This window comes from Malus domestica, chromosome 04, assembly GCF_042453785.1.
Source record: "Malus domestica chromosome 04, GDT2T_hap1".
Classification (NCBI taxonomy): domain Eukaryota; kingdom Viridiplantae; phylum Streptophyta; class Magnoliopsida; order Rosales; family Rosaceae; genus Malus; species Malus domestica.
Genome location: NC_091664.1, coordinates 31,101,729 through 31,119,687, shown reverse-complemented (window position 1 = coordinate 31,119,687; position 17,959 = coordinate 31,101,729). Strand labels below are relative to the sequence as shown.

Genomic DNA, 17,959 nt, shown 5'->3' with positions numbered 1-17,959 from the left:
GAAAGTTATGTCTTCCACCAAAACCACCTAATCAAGTGATTTAGACTTTTGAAATTTGATTTAACGGATAAAAATAAAGATTCTTTTAAAAGTTATAATAACTTTAACCGTTGAATCAAATTTCAAGGACCTAGATCAGTTGATTAGATAGGCTTAATGGAAGAGATTAGGAGATAATCTCTTTCCAGTTTGTTTATATATGGAGAGTTTAAAGTAATGATGATTAGAAACAGTGTATTTGTATTGTATTGTATTTTAGTTTGATTTTATTTTTTGGGTTAACAAAGAAAAGAAAATCGAACTCGGAATTTGAAGGTGTAAAAGTAAATGTTTTTAAGCAATTGAACTACAAATTCCTTGCGAAAAGTAGAGTTCCCGTGAAAAACAAAGAAAACTTTAGAAAAGTAAAGTGGGTTGGGTTGGATGATACTTGTTGTGGTGCTTTCTGAGTCAAACTGCAACACCTACATGTGTGTGCTAGAATGTGTGAGAGAGAGAGAGAGAGGGTATTGAGTTGGGTTGGGTTGGAATGTGATGAGTTTTTTTATAGAAAAATTAATGAAAATGATTAAAAAAAATTGAGTTTTAAACAAAATAAAACGTAAAGTGAATAGTATCAGAATTGATTTTTTAGAGTAAAGTGGATAGTATAAAGAGAGAGAAGCTAATTCCTGAATGATTGATGGATCCACCACCCATCTCTTTCTTCTTCTTTTTCTTTGTCTTTTCTTATTATTATATACTGTTCTCCCCTTTTTATAATCAGAGAAATTTTTAGTTGTGACGGAAACATAAGTGGTATACCACATATTTTAATAGGAGTGGTGGAAAATTTTAGCATACATATCCCTCCATTTGTATAATGACATGATATACCACCCCGTGTACCGGTCAAACTGAAAAATCTCTCTTTTTATCAAAGCAACTTTTGAATTTACAAACCATTTTTAATTAATGGAGTAATGCTATCTAGACACGTGGAGTTTGACACACTTGTTGAATTACTTTCTCGTAGAATTAGCTCTCACATACAATAATAGAGAACCTCAACAAGTAGGCCAGTTTATCACATTCAAAGAGACCTCAACAAGTACGCCAGCTAATCACATTCAAAATATCTTGAGACATATAATGCCGATTATAAAAAAAAATTATTCATAATTGTCAAATGATTATTTTTAATTTTTTTTAAACAAACGATATTATCTACACTAAGAAAAGAAGATGATCTAATGTGATTTAATAAGTTGTTTATTAAATATTATTTTCTTCATTTTTAATGTAAATTCAATAGAATGTAGATAGAAATTGAAAGACCAATTTTATTATATGAATTTAGCTACTAGTTCGATTGGTTTGAGAGAGGTTTTTTTTTCTAGCATGATCTAAGACTCATCATTTACTTCAAATATTTGACTTTCTTTTTTGTCAATTCACGCATATAAATACATTTAAAACTTGTAAGTCGTGCATAGTACGCCGTAATTTAAAAAATGTCTTCTGCACGTACGTGAGCGAGTGCCTGAAAGCCAGTAATAGAGAACCTCAACAAGTACGCCAGTAAATCACCAGGGGTGTTCCAGTTATATCACCAGCACTTCTATTTTTTCACTTTTGCTCTCCTCTCCTCCTTGTCTTGGGGAATCGTTCTTGGGGCTCTAAAAGAACTTCAACGTGCATTTGCGACCAAAGAGTTTCAAAATACTTGCGGCGGAAACTCTCTTGAAACCAGTCTAGCATTTCTGTTTTCAATTCGCTGGGATTCTCCTTCCAGACCTTTCTTAACATAGCACAACTGTCTATCTTTTTCACTCTCAGCTTGGCCAAAAGATTCCCTACGCGTGCTTGACCTGCTGCCTCTGGCCTTAAAACAGTAGCAGGAGGGGCCGCCATAGACTCGACAACACATCTTAAACATGGCAGCACCTGGCCGTTCAGCAAACCATAAGCAAAAACAGATACTCGGTCTTTATGGTCTTCAATTGGATCAGCATGTAGTGGAAGCTCCCACAAATGAGGACCAAAGGCTGGAATGACATAATGTAATACTCGGTCATTAAGAGGCTCATAGTAAGGTTTGGTATCTGTTGGGGGTGCCGAGAAAGTGCACAGAGACCGAGCATACTCAACAAGCCATTCTGTTTTTACACTAGTAACACCGTGCATGTAAGGACGTCTTGTCTGTATCAACTCACTGTATACCAGAAACTCAGGGGCTGAATTAGAAACAGATGACCAACGGTGGAGAAACACTCTCTCTTTAAGCAGGCAGGCTTGATATCGAACTGCATGAACTTTTCTATCTCCTTCAGATGACACTGAACTTCCTCTAATGCGTTTCGCCACCCTATCTGCCCAACCAGCACAGATAGCTTGGCGTAGGAGCTCTTCCTCATACAATGAAAGAGGGTTCTTACCGTGGGAAACCCTCCAAACATGTTCAACATCTTCCCGACTTCCAAAAGTCCATGAAAAGTCATTCTCGCCACCACAAACACCACTTTGATTAAAGACAAGCTGGAGTAGTTGCTTTCTCAGCTTGGACATTTCCTCCATTGTTTTCGGGTGTAGACCATTGGCATTACAGAATTCCACTGGGCTCTCTGCAAGTTCATAGCACTGCAAAGCAAAAGCTACGGACAGAGCATCGCTGCTGGGATTAGAAAATTTTTCACGGAACATTTTCACAGTTTCTTTTAGTTTCTTCCTCCCCAACTTCTCTAGCTTGTCTATAACTTTAATGTTCCCATCCTCGTTTAATTCATGGCTTTCTTTGTGGCTATCTTCAAACTGCCTGACAAAAGGATTTGACAAACTCAAAGCAGCAGCTGCTGCAACTGCGTATGCTAGTACTAAATTAGCTCCGGAACTCTTCTTCTTACTCAGGACTTGAATAACAGTAAGGAGCATCCTAGAGTGGCGAGGACTCATGGGGTAATGAGCCATGGCCCTCCCTAGAGGTGTCAGTCTTCCACCTTTGTCAAGTGCTTGAAGAATCTTCAAGCAACGCTCTGCTTCATCCAAGGCAGCACCATCTGGAGGAGTTGGAAATGGAAAATTGGATACCTGGATGCCGAAAAAACAAGGTCATATAGTATAACACCAGTCCAGGCGTAAAAGAGGAAGCATACATAAGACCATATAAAACATTATTACCAAATAGCATCAATATAAAAAAAATTAATATATTTTCATGTGAAACAAAACACTGCCTAAAACCTAGTAAGAACCATCCAAAACCATGAACAAAAGAAGATGGACGATACATCTACAGCCAATAAGATACCACACTTAACCCATGAGGTCAGTATTGTCAATTTTTATGCATAGTCGGAGAATGCACATGAAAATCTTGTGAAGTTAAACCATGTGTCCACCCCCCACAAATCAAGTTACTGAAAAAAAACTTCAAAATGTTTTATGGTACATTAATATCCTAGGGATCAGTATATGTCTACCCCCACTGTTGTAAATTGTTAACATGAAAAACAAGACAGCTAGAAGATTATAAGAGATATAGACCTAACACTAAAACACATTTTGCACCTACCTTGTCAATATTCATGGATTTCATGAGAAGGACAACACCATCCACAGGGACCTTAGATATTTCAGCCAGAGAAAAGTCAGGAAATATGTTACTATATGCTGCAGAAGAATACAGACGGTAACAGTGGCCAGGCCCCGTTCTTCCCGCTCTTCCTGCACGTTGAGCAGCTGATGCCTTACTTATCCACTGTACTTCATATGTTTCCATGCCACTTGAGGAATTGTAGTTCTTCACTTTCTCTTTTCCAGTATCGACAACATACTTTATCCCAGGTATAGTTAAAGAGGTTTCAGCCACATTAGTGGCCACAACAACAAGACGTTCTCCTTCCTTGACTTCTTCAAATACATGAAGTTGAGCTGCCGCAGGCAGCATTGCATAAAGAGGGAGAACATGCAATGCACCAGGAGAATTATTATCTTCAAACCGACACTTTTTCCCCATGCTAGGATTGGGTGGGTTGTAGCAAGAGTCTACAGTATCTGAAATAGGTTCTTTCACATCAGAGTTGGAGTTTAAAGAAGTTTTTCCAGCTAAAGCTTCAAAAGCGGCTTTCAGTGAAGCAATTCCCCCCTCCTCTCCTAAAACTTCAGAAACATTACTATCATTTTCAGGGATATCATGGAACAATGAATCACCATCCTCGCCAAAACTTTCCAGTTCACTCCCTGTTTCTGAATCATATGAGGCATCCAACTCATCCTCGTCTATATCATACTGATCTTCATCAATAGAGCTAAATCTATCAGTCTGATGGCCCTCTGAACTTCCATGAATCTCAAACGCTTCATTAATCTCCTTCATGTCTATTTCCTCAGCAGAATTTATCTCAGAAACTGCACTGGCATCACTCCTGTTATCTCCTTTAGATGTTTTTATAATCTGTGCCTTTGAAGCTCTACGCAGTTTTTGGCACAAGTACTCTACTTCCCTCTGCCCAGTGACAAAGACAAGTATGCCCCCACGTGGCAGCCTCTTGTGAATTGCCAAGACTTTTTTATATGCTTGCTCAATATAATCCTTTTCCTTAGTTCTCTTTGAGAAGTGAATGGATACAGGAAACTGTCTGGTGGGAACTTCTATAACTGGTGGGGGATCATGAAAAAGCTTTTTACCAGAAATGAAGTCTTCCACTCGCAAGGTGGCACTCATCAGAACAAGTTTCAATGGAAAAATCCGTTGATCAGGACTTATAGTTCTTCCTGAAAGCATTTCTTTTTGCTGCTCTGCATATCTTTCCTGCCACCAGATGCAAATCAGTACAACAAAAGGGTCAAAAACCATGACTAACAAAATTCTTGGCAATAAACATTCTTGAGTTTCACCTCGCGAGTACGAATTACACGTGAAAGCATTCCAATAAGTATGTCGGTGTTCAAGCTCCGCTCATGAGCCTCATCAAGAACTATGACAGAGTATCGCTTCAACAAAAAGTCATTCTGTACCAAAAAAAAAAGAGCTTGCTTTAACTACGCTGAACATATATTGCGGAAACGTGACAGCAAAAAAAAAAAAAAAAAGGGATGGAAATAGATCCCAAGTAACGATCAATCCTTGTACAATTGAGAAAGGGGGAAAACCAAAACCATTACATGTTCAGTTCAGGGCTTAATAAAAGTGGCCCATTTGAACATCTTCATGCAAAAGTATATTGTGCAAATAATATTTAATGATCTAGTAATTCCATCCTCATGGTTCAATAGTATGTATATAAATATATACATGCATATTTATCATATACTGCAACTTGACATTAATGGCTTCATTCTTATCCTTTGTTGGCTTTTTGATAAGATGAGAGAAACAAAGCAAGGAATGTGAGCGAGGAGAAGGGGGTGTTACTTTCAAGCAAAAAACAGGAATGATATTGTTGGTCTGATTCCATTATCTAAAACCATCTGTTTATCATGTTCCCTTCAAAACTAATCCTCCACACAGATGATGTAACATTATGTGCAAATAATTTGGCCCAAAAATCCTAATCGCACACGTGCACACACACAGAGGACAAGTAGCGAAAAAGTAATTGTTTGATGCACAGTTATTTATATCATGATATGCATTAGAAAAAACTGCTTGGCTATTGAACCTGAAGTTCCCGTAGTAATATTCCATCTGTCATGAATTTGATGGAGCAACTTTCACCAATCCTTTTGTCATACCTAACTTGAAACCCAACCTCTTTACCTAAATGAAGACCAAGCTCATATGCCACACGCTTAGCAGTAGCAAGGACTGCCACACGGCGAGGTTGAGTAACACCAATTATACCACTTCGTACAGAAGAGGAGCTAGAACCAAAGCCAGCTTCAAAAAGAAACTGCAATATGTGAACCAAAATGTAGAAATTAGGAGAGTAAAGGAAATCAAGACCAAGCATACACAGTAACGATAAATATAAAAACAATAATATGGAAATAAACCTACCTGAGGAACTTGGGTGGTTTTACCACAACCAGTCTCTCCACATATAATAACAGTGGAATGGTCATTAACAGCCTCCATTACCTCCTGCTCCATCATTATTATAGGGAGATCCTTCCTTGTGTTTTCAACTTCCTCAGGTCTTGATACATGGACTATGGTTGGGGAAATTAGAGGCCTCAGTGCAGGAGAAATTGATGATTTACTCACCCTGCTGACATTTGCTTTTGGTGTCTCTTTTATGTGGTCCTATCCAAATCCATCCCCAGGTACAGTTAGTTGGTAGCAGTCATATATAAATGAATGTCAGCCGGAAGATATACAAAAAATTGTAATACCACAGTTCTAACTACTGTTAGACAGTAAAGTATAGCATGTTGATTGTGTCTTGCACATTGTTAGTTTGTTACCCTTACTACTTATCCAAAATCCAATGTGATATTGGATTGATCATAGGCCGTTATTTGTTTGTTCCTGTTTTTATTCTCAACTGAGAAGGAGGGAGTATCGCTCCAATAGAATATAAGCCCAAAGAGCAACAAAAATTTCCCTTTTAAGATGCATCAACCAATAATGGGATTTGATGTAATCAGTTAGCAAAATGAATAACATGAAGAAAAGATACTTTGAAGAACTCATAATATGATGAAGAGAAACACACCGTCTTTGATATTTCATTATCACCATTCACACATGAAGTGGGAGAAATGTTTGTATCTTGTTGCAAAGACATTTCAAGTTTGTTGCTAATAGCATTTGTAATAACTGATGAGGCAGCAGCAGTTCCGCCATTGACGCCTTGCCCTCTGCCACAAACTTGACCCTGAGATGAGTCCAATGAAAAAGATGTCTTCTTTTGGATTTCTTTTTGTAATATCTTCGACTGCACCAGGTCATTCTTGCCAATATCCCGCCTTGATTGAGTTTTTTCTACCTCAGGTTCACTTTCACTAGAAGTTTGGTCACTATCTACCTTGTTAAATGGTTGGGGGTCAGTCATGAAAGCTTCAAAGCCAGCTTTGGAAAATAGTACGGCCTTCTGACGTTTCTCCTTTTTAGACTCAACCTAAAAACATGGTAATTAAACAGAATGAAACTCCTATTAAGAATGAAAAAATGCATCAAAATTTGATTAAATTGGCAAATACAAACCTTGCCAATATTCTTTGAAGACTGCAGAAGAGAATATGCAGCCTCTGGAAGCTCATATTTCCTGATAAACGTAAACAACACAAAATTAATTTCATCAAACCCCATCTGTATATCAAACAAGAAGAGGGGGGGGGGGGGGGGGGAGCAAGGAAGGTATATATAGGCGTACTCTAAGGCCTCAATGCTTTTGGAGATTGAAAGGGCTTTTTCCTTCTCATCCTGGAGAATTAAAAAACAGCAAACCATTCCAAATCCAAATCAACTTAAGAGAAAACCGAAATGGAACAAAACGAAAAATGTACAGATACATAGACCAACACACCTCCAACTTCTTCAGCTTCCTCTGCTGGGATTTGCTAACCATTGGTGCTTTTGATTTATTGGGTTTTCCACTCCCCTACGGTAAAATCAAATTAAGCGAAGAACGAACCAAAGATCAAAACAAACCGAAAACGCAGACAGATAAACCAACGAACCTCCAACTTCTTGAGCCTCCTCCGCTGGGATTTGCTAACCGTTGGCGCTTTTCTTCTTTTATTGGGTTTTCCACACTCCTAGGGTGAAATCAAATTAGATTCAGGAACAAACTAATTGGAATTCATTGACAGAAAAGAAAGAAAGCAGTGATATCAGTAAATTAATTTCAGTTTTTCACCTGATTGGTGCCCTTCCTTTTGTTCCTTCTCTTGGCTGGCAATACGAGGGCGTTGCTATCTACCCCGCCATCTCCCAAGCAGAGTTCCATGGTTGGTTCGTCGACTTACCTGCCGGCCTCTGCTTCACGCCACAGCCCCGGAACGACGGTAGAACAGGCTGACGTCGCTGATTTGATGTTCAATTGACAGGGTTTAGGGTTCAAGTAGTCATGTCAATAACAATAGTTGCCCATAAACCCTAAACCCTGGCCGCCCTATCGGATTTTTTTTTTTTTTTCAAAGAAGACAATTGGTGTCAAGTTACGGTTACTTAAGAGTCGGGAAGACTCATTGAAACATTTTAAGCTGCCCTATCGGATTTTTATTTTATTTTTTTAAAGAAAACAATTGATGACAAGGCACGGTTACCTAAAAATCAGGAAAACTCACTGAAATGTTTTAAACTCTCATTGACCACAAATTTGGGTTCCACACTAACAACGAATTTCAAACCTGAGAGCTTTAATTTTTAATTTAAAAAAAGAAACCTTGTAAATCGTTATTTACACTGAACCACCAGCTCATGATTTTTCTATCCAAAATTTGGAAACATAACCTTTTTGAGAACCACATAATGCAATGTAGCCTATGTAATCCATTTGTTATAAAATTAACCAAAATTGAAATGAAAGGACTTAATTACCCTCAAGTGAACTCTCTCTTCTCCTCCTACCTCGACTGTTTGTCTCCAACGCACCTAATTCCTCAATGCTAATCTCAATCTCAATCCCTCAATTGATTTCGAATCAAAACCTTCAATCGGTTGGTTGCCGAGAATCTGCACGCGCATAATAGAAACGTTGACTGTTTGGCTGCCGAGAAAACGCAAGAAAACGATAGGATTACAGTTGCAATTTGAAAATCAATCCGATCCACTACCTACCTGTATCCGGAAAGTTACGAGTCAAAGGGGAAGAGCAATACATGCTATCGTAATCTAAGGGTATATTCAATTGAAATTTTGAGGGATTTTAATTATTTTAATGAACAGAGTTTTAACAAAAAGCTCACAATACTGATTCAAGATAATTGAATCAAAATTTTATATGAAATGTCTACAAATCAATTAAAACTCTATAAATTTATAAATTCATTAAAATCTCTCAAATTCTTAATTAAATATACCTCCTAAATTGTCTAATATTTGCTATTATTGTCTTCCTCCCTTGAGGAATTCAGTTTAGAGCAAGGAAATGAGAAAGTGTTGTGTTGGATTGGATTTGGGCGATTCTTCTGCAAAAATGAATGCTTTCTCTTTCTTCAACCTCTTGGAGCGTAGGAGACGAACAGTAGAGGTAGGAGGAGGAGAGAGTTTTAACATACGGGTAATTAAGTCTTTTTCACTTCAATTTTGGTTAATTTTATAACAAATGAAAAACATAGGCTATATTTCATTAGGTGCTTCTCAAAATGTTTATATTTCCAAATTCCCCCTGCCCTACTAGCGCTAGTTTGGTGTTGCTTACTTTATTAAAAAAACTGTGAAAATAAAGTAAAATAAATTTATTGAGTATTTGGTAAATTGGTATTTTGGAGTTTAGATCCCATTCGGATAGGATTCTCACATCTTATTTATTTATCGTGCATCATGCAATCATAAACCATTTTGAATTCTTTATTTAAAACTAAACACAAACATTACCTAACGAAAGCTAATCGCATGATGTACGATGAACAGATAAAATCTATCTTGTCCTCACAAGGAGGATCTGAAGAGGATCCCCATCCGTAATTTGTAATATATGTGGGAATATACTTGTCATTTGAAAATTCATTATATGGACACTAATAATTATGCTTTTAATAAATAAAAAAATTATAGAATCAAGAAAGACACGGATGATCCATATTGACTTATTCCAAGATATAAAAACTATGGAAAAAAGGGAGTGTCAATTGAAGTGGGTGTCAGTTGTAGTAACAGATTTTGTAATTTTTGTTAATTTTAAATGCATTTAAGTATCACAATATATGATTGACTTATTTATAATTAACATAAATATTGTTGATATATTATTAATATTGTAAATTTTTATTGGTTTGACACAAAATCACCCTAAAAATAAAAAGGGGTGTGATATCCACACACCCCATTTTACTTCTCATACTCCTTATTAATTTATAGGGTGTGATATTCACACACCCCATTTTACTTCTCACACACCATTCTAATTTTCGGTCGTCGGATTGGATGAATTGAAGAAGATCAACGGACATAAATTAACAAGGATGTGTGAGAAGTAATTTGGGATGTGTGGATAGCACATCCCTAATTTATATCATTTGATATTCTTCAATTCATTCGATCCGATGGTCAGAAATTAAAAGGATGTATAAGAAGTAAAAAAATGTATGTAGATAGCACAATCCAATAAAAAAAAATCTCCCAAAACTAATGCTCATCAAGTTCATTTATGGACAAAGAAAGAAAGTACACATGGTAAATTTGTACATTTAACTTGCACCTAGAGTCCACCCTAGAACTTTGTCAAAAAATTAACATGAGATGATCTTTTGATTAATTCATCTCACAGTCAGAAACCTCCTGCGGCTCGGGTATATACCTCCCCCAGAACCAATGCTCCCTCCACACCCTGTCCATGTCTTCCATCCGAAAGTTCTTCGTCTCTGGCACGAAAAAGAACACGAAAACCGTCATGATCAACACGAATCCGGCGAAGAGGAAGAAGAGACCGAACTTGAGGTGGCAGAACATAGTGAGGGAAGATTGAGCAATTCCAAACATGAACAACATGTTGACAGATACATTCAGTGCCTGCGCTGCTGATCTCACCTCCAATGGGCATATTTCACTTGGTACTAACCATCCCAATGGCCCCCAAGACCAAGCAAATGCTGCTACGTAGAAGCAAATTAAAATCACCAAAAAATCCGCTTCGCTTTTCGACATGTTCCCATGTCCCGAAATTCCAAACTTGATCGCCATCATTGCTGCCACCGCCATTTGACATATAAACATTTGTACACCGCCTACAAGAAACAAGGGCCTCCGTCCGAATGTGTCCACACCCGCGACGGAAACACACGTAGCAACAACGTTCACAACTCCGGTTATAGCGCTGGACATAAGTGAGGCCTTGTGACCGAACCCTAATTTCTTGTATAGGGTCGGCGCGTAGAATGTGATGGCGTTGATGCCGGCGAGCTGTTGGAAAATCGGAATAAAGATGCACATGACAAGGTAAGGCCTGTACTTGGGATGAAACAAGAGATTTTTCATGGGCGAGTTTACTTTTTTCGCAGCCGCGGTGGCGAAAACAAGGTCTTGGAACTCCACCTCCACATTTGACGTGCCGTGAATTTTCCGTAACAGTTTCTTTACCTTGTCAGCCGGTTGGCCTCTGTCAAGCATGGAGTTGGGAGTGTCCGGCAGGAAGAGAGACCCGACCAAAAGCAGTAGCGCCGGAATAATTGCCGATGCTAAAGAAACTCTCCCTCCCCATCCACCTTTTATATGTCCGGCGCTATGGTTGACGAAATTCGCCACTAAAATCCCAATTGTCACATTCAGTTGGAGTATAAAGTTGAGAGCTCCTCTGATAAAAGCCGGCGCCATTTCTGACAAAAAGATTATACTCGACTGAAGGGCGAAACCAATGCCAATGCCGAGGAAAATGCGACCGATGATGAGCATTACAGCGTTCACTGCGGCGGCACTGAGGATGGCACCGATCAAGTAGGTAGCGCCGCTAATGCTCATGGAAATGTTTCGACCGAAGGCCCTGGTTACTGGAGAAGCAACCAGGGCGGATACCATTGCTGCAATGTAGACAGAAGAGGTGAACAAAATCATCAGATGGTTGTGTGGTTTGCAGTACATGTTTTCGTTGTCCGCTTCCCTTTCTTTGAATGCCGATGGAAAAAACTTCCTCAGAAAAGCTTCCCTCGAAATCACACCTCCTGCAAAACATTTCCACCATTACATAAATACCTTCTTCTTTAAAAGAAATTCTCTAAGCAAAACGAACGGATGCACATCAACATTGTATTGATTGCGGTGAAAAATGTATTTTGATAACATGTTAGTACAAAATGTAAAAGGAAATTATATGGTTGATAAGAGCTTGAGGGCAACCTGAGTCATAACCAAAGAGGAGACCAGCCCAGGCAGCAACCAGGCAATTCACCAACACGAAGTTGGTGATGTTACCGTCATTTTGCCGTACCCCGCTTACAACCACGACAGCCCCTCTCGACATCTTTTCAACAATCTAAACAAATTTTTCTTTCTCCTTTTTTCCTTGTTTCTTGTTCTTCAAGAAAGGGTTTGGTAATACACCAAACTTTTGCCGTGGTAGCGGGGGGAAGTACTATAGCATTCGAGCCGTACAAATACTTTAGCCCCCTCAAAAACAACAATCTACGGAGAGGTGATTAACTTTCTTAGCCAAGTAATGCTGTGAATTTAAGATATTTGTTCATGGCATTCGAGCGTAAGAAAGCTAACCACCACTTCCGTTCTCGTGGATTACTCTAACGAGGAAACGAAAGAAACAACGAAACTGCAATCTTTGTATCTCCTCTTAATTCAATTTTATCCCTCATTCTTCGGGATACAGATGAATTCCTCTTAAAATAGCCCCTCAAATTATAAAGTTCCAAAAATGTAGGTTATCCATTCATTTGTTTTCACCACCTGTGTTTGTTTCCAACTTGGTCAAATATCACCTGTTTTAGGAGATGGAATTTACTCTTGTAATTCTGGATAGCAAACCCCTTTGACTTCCATTGATTTGCCGTCTCCACGGGATGTTCCGAAATTTCGATACAACTTCATAACATGATAACATGCTCGGTGTCAACCATAGTACATGGATTAGTAACACCAGGTGGCAAAAGTTTTCGGACCAACCACAACTCGGAACACCCCGTTTTTTCATGTACCCACAGCACCTAAAGATAATTAAAAGAGCCGGGAGTATTCGAATTAAAGTAAAAAATATACTTCACTCAATATGATTATCGTATTACGATATAAACAATACTCGTAACATTTTAACGAGTCGTGGTCAAACAAATGAAACAAGAAATTGCTATAAGCCCGTTACAACTGTTATTTGTGTAGGTGTAACAAATTGAAGGCTAACTATAACATATACGTTACAACACAAGCCTGATGATTTCCAACAGATCGCTTGTTCCGTTACATCTCTATATCGTCCAGGTCGGGTAGAGGGAAACGAAGGATTGCAGCAATGCCAGTTATTTGTGCCAGTTCTGTTCATATGATAAGATGATTAGAAAGTTTGGTTCAGAATTTTTTTTTATAAAAAGTGTCAGATACTTAAAGCAGCATTGGTACGAACGATGCAAATACTTACGTTCTCCTGAAACATGCAAAGAAGAAAAGATATGAACAGTGCCCCCTGAATCCTTCACCGATTTCACCAGATTGGCATACCTTTGCCTCGCTACAACATCGGCATTCCTGTCCATCGAGAAATTCTTATTGTTACAGCCTTTAAACTACATTTCTCCTATAATAAAAGGATCTTTTGGACCAGTTCATTGATAGTAAAGAAGAGACAATTAAACTAACCTGAAGAGTTCATCTGTTATCAAAAGGGTTTGGATAGCCATTCGTTCATGAGCAACTTCAACATGCTTCGGTCCATAGCATGCACGATCTGGATCCTGCTTGACAACAATAATTCAATAACTATGCTAAAAGCTTGAGAATACGAGTAAAAATTACAGAGATTTTATTCCTCCGACAGACTAATTGACAACTTATATTAACTTTTAGGGTGGAGGGAGTAACTACTGAATTGAAGCTGCCTTTTAACTCATTTGCGGCTGTTACTCTCCATCCTATCTTAGTTTTCTTACTATGACCAGATATGTTCAAAGCTTCTTTTGTATTTACCTACCTACCTATACACAAATCCCTTTGCAAGACCTTGTATTAAGTGATTTCTTAGATATCATGAAATCAATCAAACTTCAATGCTCGCTAAGAGGTACAACCCACATTTTTTGGTCTTCAACTATCAATGACTTAGTATACATGCTTATCAAGAACAAGCCTCCAATCATTGTTCCAAAGGATGGTAAGTTGGCATCTAAGTATAACTTTAAATTAAGGCAAAACATATTTCAGTTTAGAACCTGACATTTGAAAGCATGCCAAAGAAATCTTGCAGAACTCGAACCTGAAGAAGAAAGGGCCCAATACAATGTTATTTTTCTTTATTTTAGCAATGACAATTATGGAGTTACGAATATTAACCAAGTTGGGTGTTGTACCTCTTGTGCTGCTTGAGTATCTTTTATCATATTCATAACATTTGGAGCATCCAGAACCTCCCTTAAGCTATGCCTGTCATTGCAAGAAGATAAAATCCACACACTTGTAAATTAAGATTGAAAAGCATAGACGATCACTGAAATAGTGTATTGATTCTCAAGTCAGAAACAAGATTAAATAATAAAGAGTAAATTAGTATCACATGTACTGGATGTATGAACTGGTAAATCCCGTCACCCTATAAAATACAAAGTTATAAACATGATGTGTTCACAGCTCATTGCTAAAAAGTAACCCCAGTAGCCCCAACTCCAGCAATGGAAAATGAAGACTGAAAAATGAAAATGATACAGGAACAAGGAATCCAGAACATTTACAACATAAATATGGTAGTAGTTTGAGTATGTGACCATACTTGTAACCTGAGCTTGTGTGCACAAGAATTATCCGCGACTTGTTCTCAATAATATTTCTCAGCTGTTTTCTCTCTGCCTCCAATAATAGGTGACGATGAAATTGATCCTGAAGCAGATAAGAACGCATATTAATATCAAATAAATTGTTTTACTATTTACATAAAAGTCAGTTCTTAAAACCAGGTAAAGATTGATTCCACAAGTAACTAATTTTAGAAGAAAGCTCTATATGTAGTGCTAGTCCACTAGTAAAATAAGGCCTGAAGGAAATTCACAATTTCACACTAATGAGTTTCAAAGGCTCATACAGAGTCATATCAAACCTTTGTGAAACCTGGACTTGCAATCACAGCACACCGAACAACACTGAAATCAACGTGCTTCAAGAAAGCCTATCACATACAGAAACCTGCCTCATTAGATGCAAGCTATGTTTGTGTGAGGAGCTTCTGGGAAAAACTCAATTTGAAATTACCTGTAACACATTCTCAAAGAATTTATTCAAAGCCTGTAAAAGATGGAAAGATATTAGTAATGCAATAATTACAGAAAACTTGATTTCAGAAAAAAAAAATTCTAAAAGAAAAACGTACCGATTCATAACCTGCAATCCCAGGTCCGTGCTTGCGAGGAATTGAAGTTTCTATTCGTGAACGAGTAATTGTCATACTGATAGAAATAGTTGCAAGAGCATTAGTCTCATAAGGTCATAATTTCAGGTTCATGGTAAGTAATGCAGGATAACAGTATGCATATGCACAATCTTGGCTTTTGAGCTTTTTTGAGTGATATTTTCAAAATCCACAATTTCATAAAGAAGAGACTTTAACCAATCTGTCAAGCAGTTTTCCTAACACACATTTTAAGGATATAACCAGGATCCTAATGCAAATAACTACCAGAAAAGAGGGGAAAATAATAACTACAAGAGTAATGTATAGGGATGGACAATGGGTCCGCACCATCACCATCACTCGTCACCGTTTAAACGAATCATGTTGGGAATGAAGTAAGGCACACCTTTTACCAATAAGGAGAATATGTGCTAATCCTTCTTGCATTAAAATTACAGCTAGATCAGCACTTGCACCAGGATCTGAAAATCGTAGAAACAGGAGCATCAAGTAAGTATTAGACCTAAATATCAATCTCTATCCCTATAATAAAGGAGGAGGTTATGCATTATACCATTTCAAAGAGAAATTGGTCAATATCACAAGAAAGAGGAGTAACATTAATTTAAGAATCTAAAGAGTTTATTTATTTATCTTAATATATATAAACAGGGGAAAACGGAGGAGGCTGGGGGGCAAAATAGAGTATATACCGGAAGCTTGACGGAGTTCGTGCAAGGCCAATGAGTCCCAGACATCCTATAAAACATATAACATAGCATGACACAAGTCAATGCATTGCATAACAGGTTTATATCACATGAAACTCAAAAGATTCAACAGAAAAATAAATATGGATTGTTATAAACTTATGCAGATCAACAAAAATCATACCTTTCTTAACACAAAAGGTCGGTGCAGCTCAAGCTCCAAAGTGTGAAATGCTCCTATCTACATTAGGAAGATGAGAAGCTTAGAGCAGAACTTGAAAATTCCCAATTGATCAGTATTAAATTCAATTTAAGACGACATTCACCTTTACATGTTCATTCTCCAGGATATTCTTCCCACGTATACGCAAGACAGCTCCTACTTTGTCATAATCAGCAACCTAAAAGGAACATACAAAATAAGAACATAACACCGAACAAAAAGCATAATTAGAGCAAAATTTTTCTCCATACCTCTTCGACTTTGATTTCTAACTTCAGCTTCACGCGCTCTGAATCTCTTCCACCAGCAGCCGCTTCTCTCAGAACTTTCCTATTACACAATGCATACGGTTGTCATGAAAATTGCTACTGGATGCATGTTGACCAATCAAACTGGTTCCCGAGCACATCTTAATAAAAAAGAATTCGTATACCATCTCCGAATATAAGAAAAAATACACTCAGAATTATAGAAACATTCGACTTGCACTGATTGCAAAGTAAAACTTGTCCTTTCTTCCTACAATTTCTCAGACAATGTTATCACAAGTACAAATACACTAATGTTTTCACTCAAGCTTACTCCTTGAAAAAAATTTCGAGCGAATAAAAAAAAAAACAATGAAAGTTTTTTTAGAAACAAATTAAATGCAGCTAATAATTAAGTTCAAATTCCTCCAATTAAATTATTAAATTTGAATTCAGCTGGATTTGTAACAAGTAAATAAACATTAGAACTACAATTAATCAGTAAATCAGAATGTTAAGAAAAAAAAAAAGGGTTTTACCTAACAGTGACAGCCATGACTGTGTCTCCCGGAGCAATCAAATTATAAGCATACCACAAATCATCGGAATCCAGCGGTATCATCTGACACACCCACCAATTCAAAATTCACCCAAAATTCAAATCAAAATTACAGATTTACACCAAAACCAGCGAAAACGAATCACTGTATTAACAGTAACAATTATGAAGTAATCAATCATAAGTTACCTTAACGCTGCCGGGTCCGCCGGGAATATAGTCCTTCCGAACAATCTTCATCGTCTCGCTGTACAGGATTACTTGTCCGAATAAACTCGACGGAGAAAGTTTTGATTTTTGGGTGTCCCGACGACGAGGGGAAGGAAGACGAAGGAGGAGAAGCGTAAGAAGCTTTCGGTTTGAGTGGCGGTAGTGGTGCGCCCGTGCACGTGCGAAAGACTCCTGGGTCGTTTACCCGGGGCTCCGGTAGACCCGTGCTATTGCTCCAGATTAAACCTATCACAGTTTGACGCGTATATAGAAACCATCCCTTTGTGCTTCGATAACTCGATTGTATAAAGTTTCTTTTTTGCGCTTTGATAACTTGTTCGTATGAAAAAAATTCAGCAACGTTTTGTGACGACGTCTTTGAGCAATGAGAAACTTAAAAACAGTGGTGTCGTATGGTTGATCTTGGATTGCACCTGCTGTTGTAGGCCTGATTTAACTGATGAATTGTAGAGAGAATAGAAAGGTGCGGCAAACATAGAGAAACAACGAATTTGGTGAATTTTGAGATGTGTTTTCCTATCTCGTTGTGCATTTATTTATACTAACAGGAAAGGTTAATTCTTTATTTCAATAGGATTACAACTCTAATAAGGTTATATATAATGTAAGAGATATGATATTGGGTTACAACCCTAAGTTAATATCTAATGTAAGATAGATGGTAGAATCTGACAAGGTTAATTCCTTACCCCAATAAGATTACAATACTTGCCTTTGAATGTGTAACACTCCCCGAATGTATGAATACTCAAGTAAATGACACATCAGGTATCTAAACTTTTCATTTGGTTTTGAGCGCCCATAAACTTCCAATTCATGTCAACATATCACCCATCAATTTTGTTACGGTTTTTTGCTAAATTCATCAC

General features: G+C 37.7%; 3 protein-coding genes across 3 annotated transcripts; all 3 read right to left on the bottom strand.

Moving 5' to 3' along the window:
- Positions 1 to 1,304: 1,304 nt before the first annotated feature.
- LOC103434251 (ATP-dependent RNA helicase DEAH13) lies at positions 1,305 to 8,025 on the bottom strand. The gene is made up of 11 exons (XM_008372575.4): positions 7,782 to 8,025; positions 7,603 to 7,680; positions 7,449 to 7,523; positions 7,296 to 7,345; positions 7,127 to 7,187; positions 6,636 to 7,040; positions 5,978 to 6,223; positions 5,640 to 5,870; positions 4,876 to 4,989; positions 3,551 to 4,789; positions 1,305 to 3,066 (listed from the first exon to the last, which is right to left on the bottom strand). Exons 1-11 carry the CDS (start codon positions 7,869 to 7,871, stop codon positions 1,609 to 1,611), a joined length of 4,047 nt encoding a protein of 1,348 aa, XP_008370797.3. The 5' UTR covers positions 7,872 to 8,025; the 3' UTR covers positions 1,305 to 1,608.
- A 2,189-nt stretch (positions 8,026 to 10,214) lies between these two features.
- LOC103408687 (sugar transport protein 10-like) lies at positions 10,215 to 12,348 on the bottom strand. The gene is made up of 2 exons (XM_008347519.3): positions 11,918 to 12,348; positions 10,215 to 11,742 (listed from the first exon to the last, which is right to left on the bottom strand). The coding sequence occupies exons 1-2, from the start codon at positions 12,039 to 12,041 to the stop codon at positions 10,340 to 10,342; spliced, it is 1,527 nt and encodes a 508-aa protein (XP_008345741.3). The 5' UTR covers positions 12,042 to 12,348; the 3' UTR covers positions 10,215 to 10,339.
- A 421-nt stretch (positions 12,349 to 12,769) lies between these two features.
- Positions 12,770 to 17,585, bottom strand: LOC103408686 (protein PELOTA 1-like). The gene is made up of 16 exons (XM_008347518.4): positions 17,049 to 17,585; positions 16,840 to 16,922; positions 16,304 to 16,382; positions 16,156 to 16,230; positions 16,014 to 16,070; positions 15,833 to 15,878; positions 15,526 to 15,601; positions 15,099 to 15,174; positions 14,981 to 15,013; positions 14,829 to 14,897; positions 14,505 to 14,611; positions 14,089 to 14,161; positions 13,956 to 13,994; positions 13,382 to 13,476; positions 13,164 to 13,270; positions 12,770 to 13,059 (listed from the first exon to the last, which is right to left on the bottom strand). The coding sequence occupies exons 1-16, from the start codon at positions 17,097 to 17,099 to the stop codon at positions 12,986 to 12,988; spliced, it is 1,140 nt and encodes a 379-aa protein (XP_008345740.1). The 5' UTR covers positions 17,100 to 17,585; the 3' UTR covers positions 12,770 to 12,985.
- Between the last annotated feature and the right edge of the window lie 374 nt (positions 17,586 to 17,959).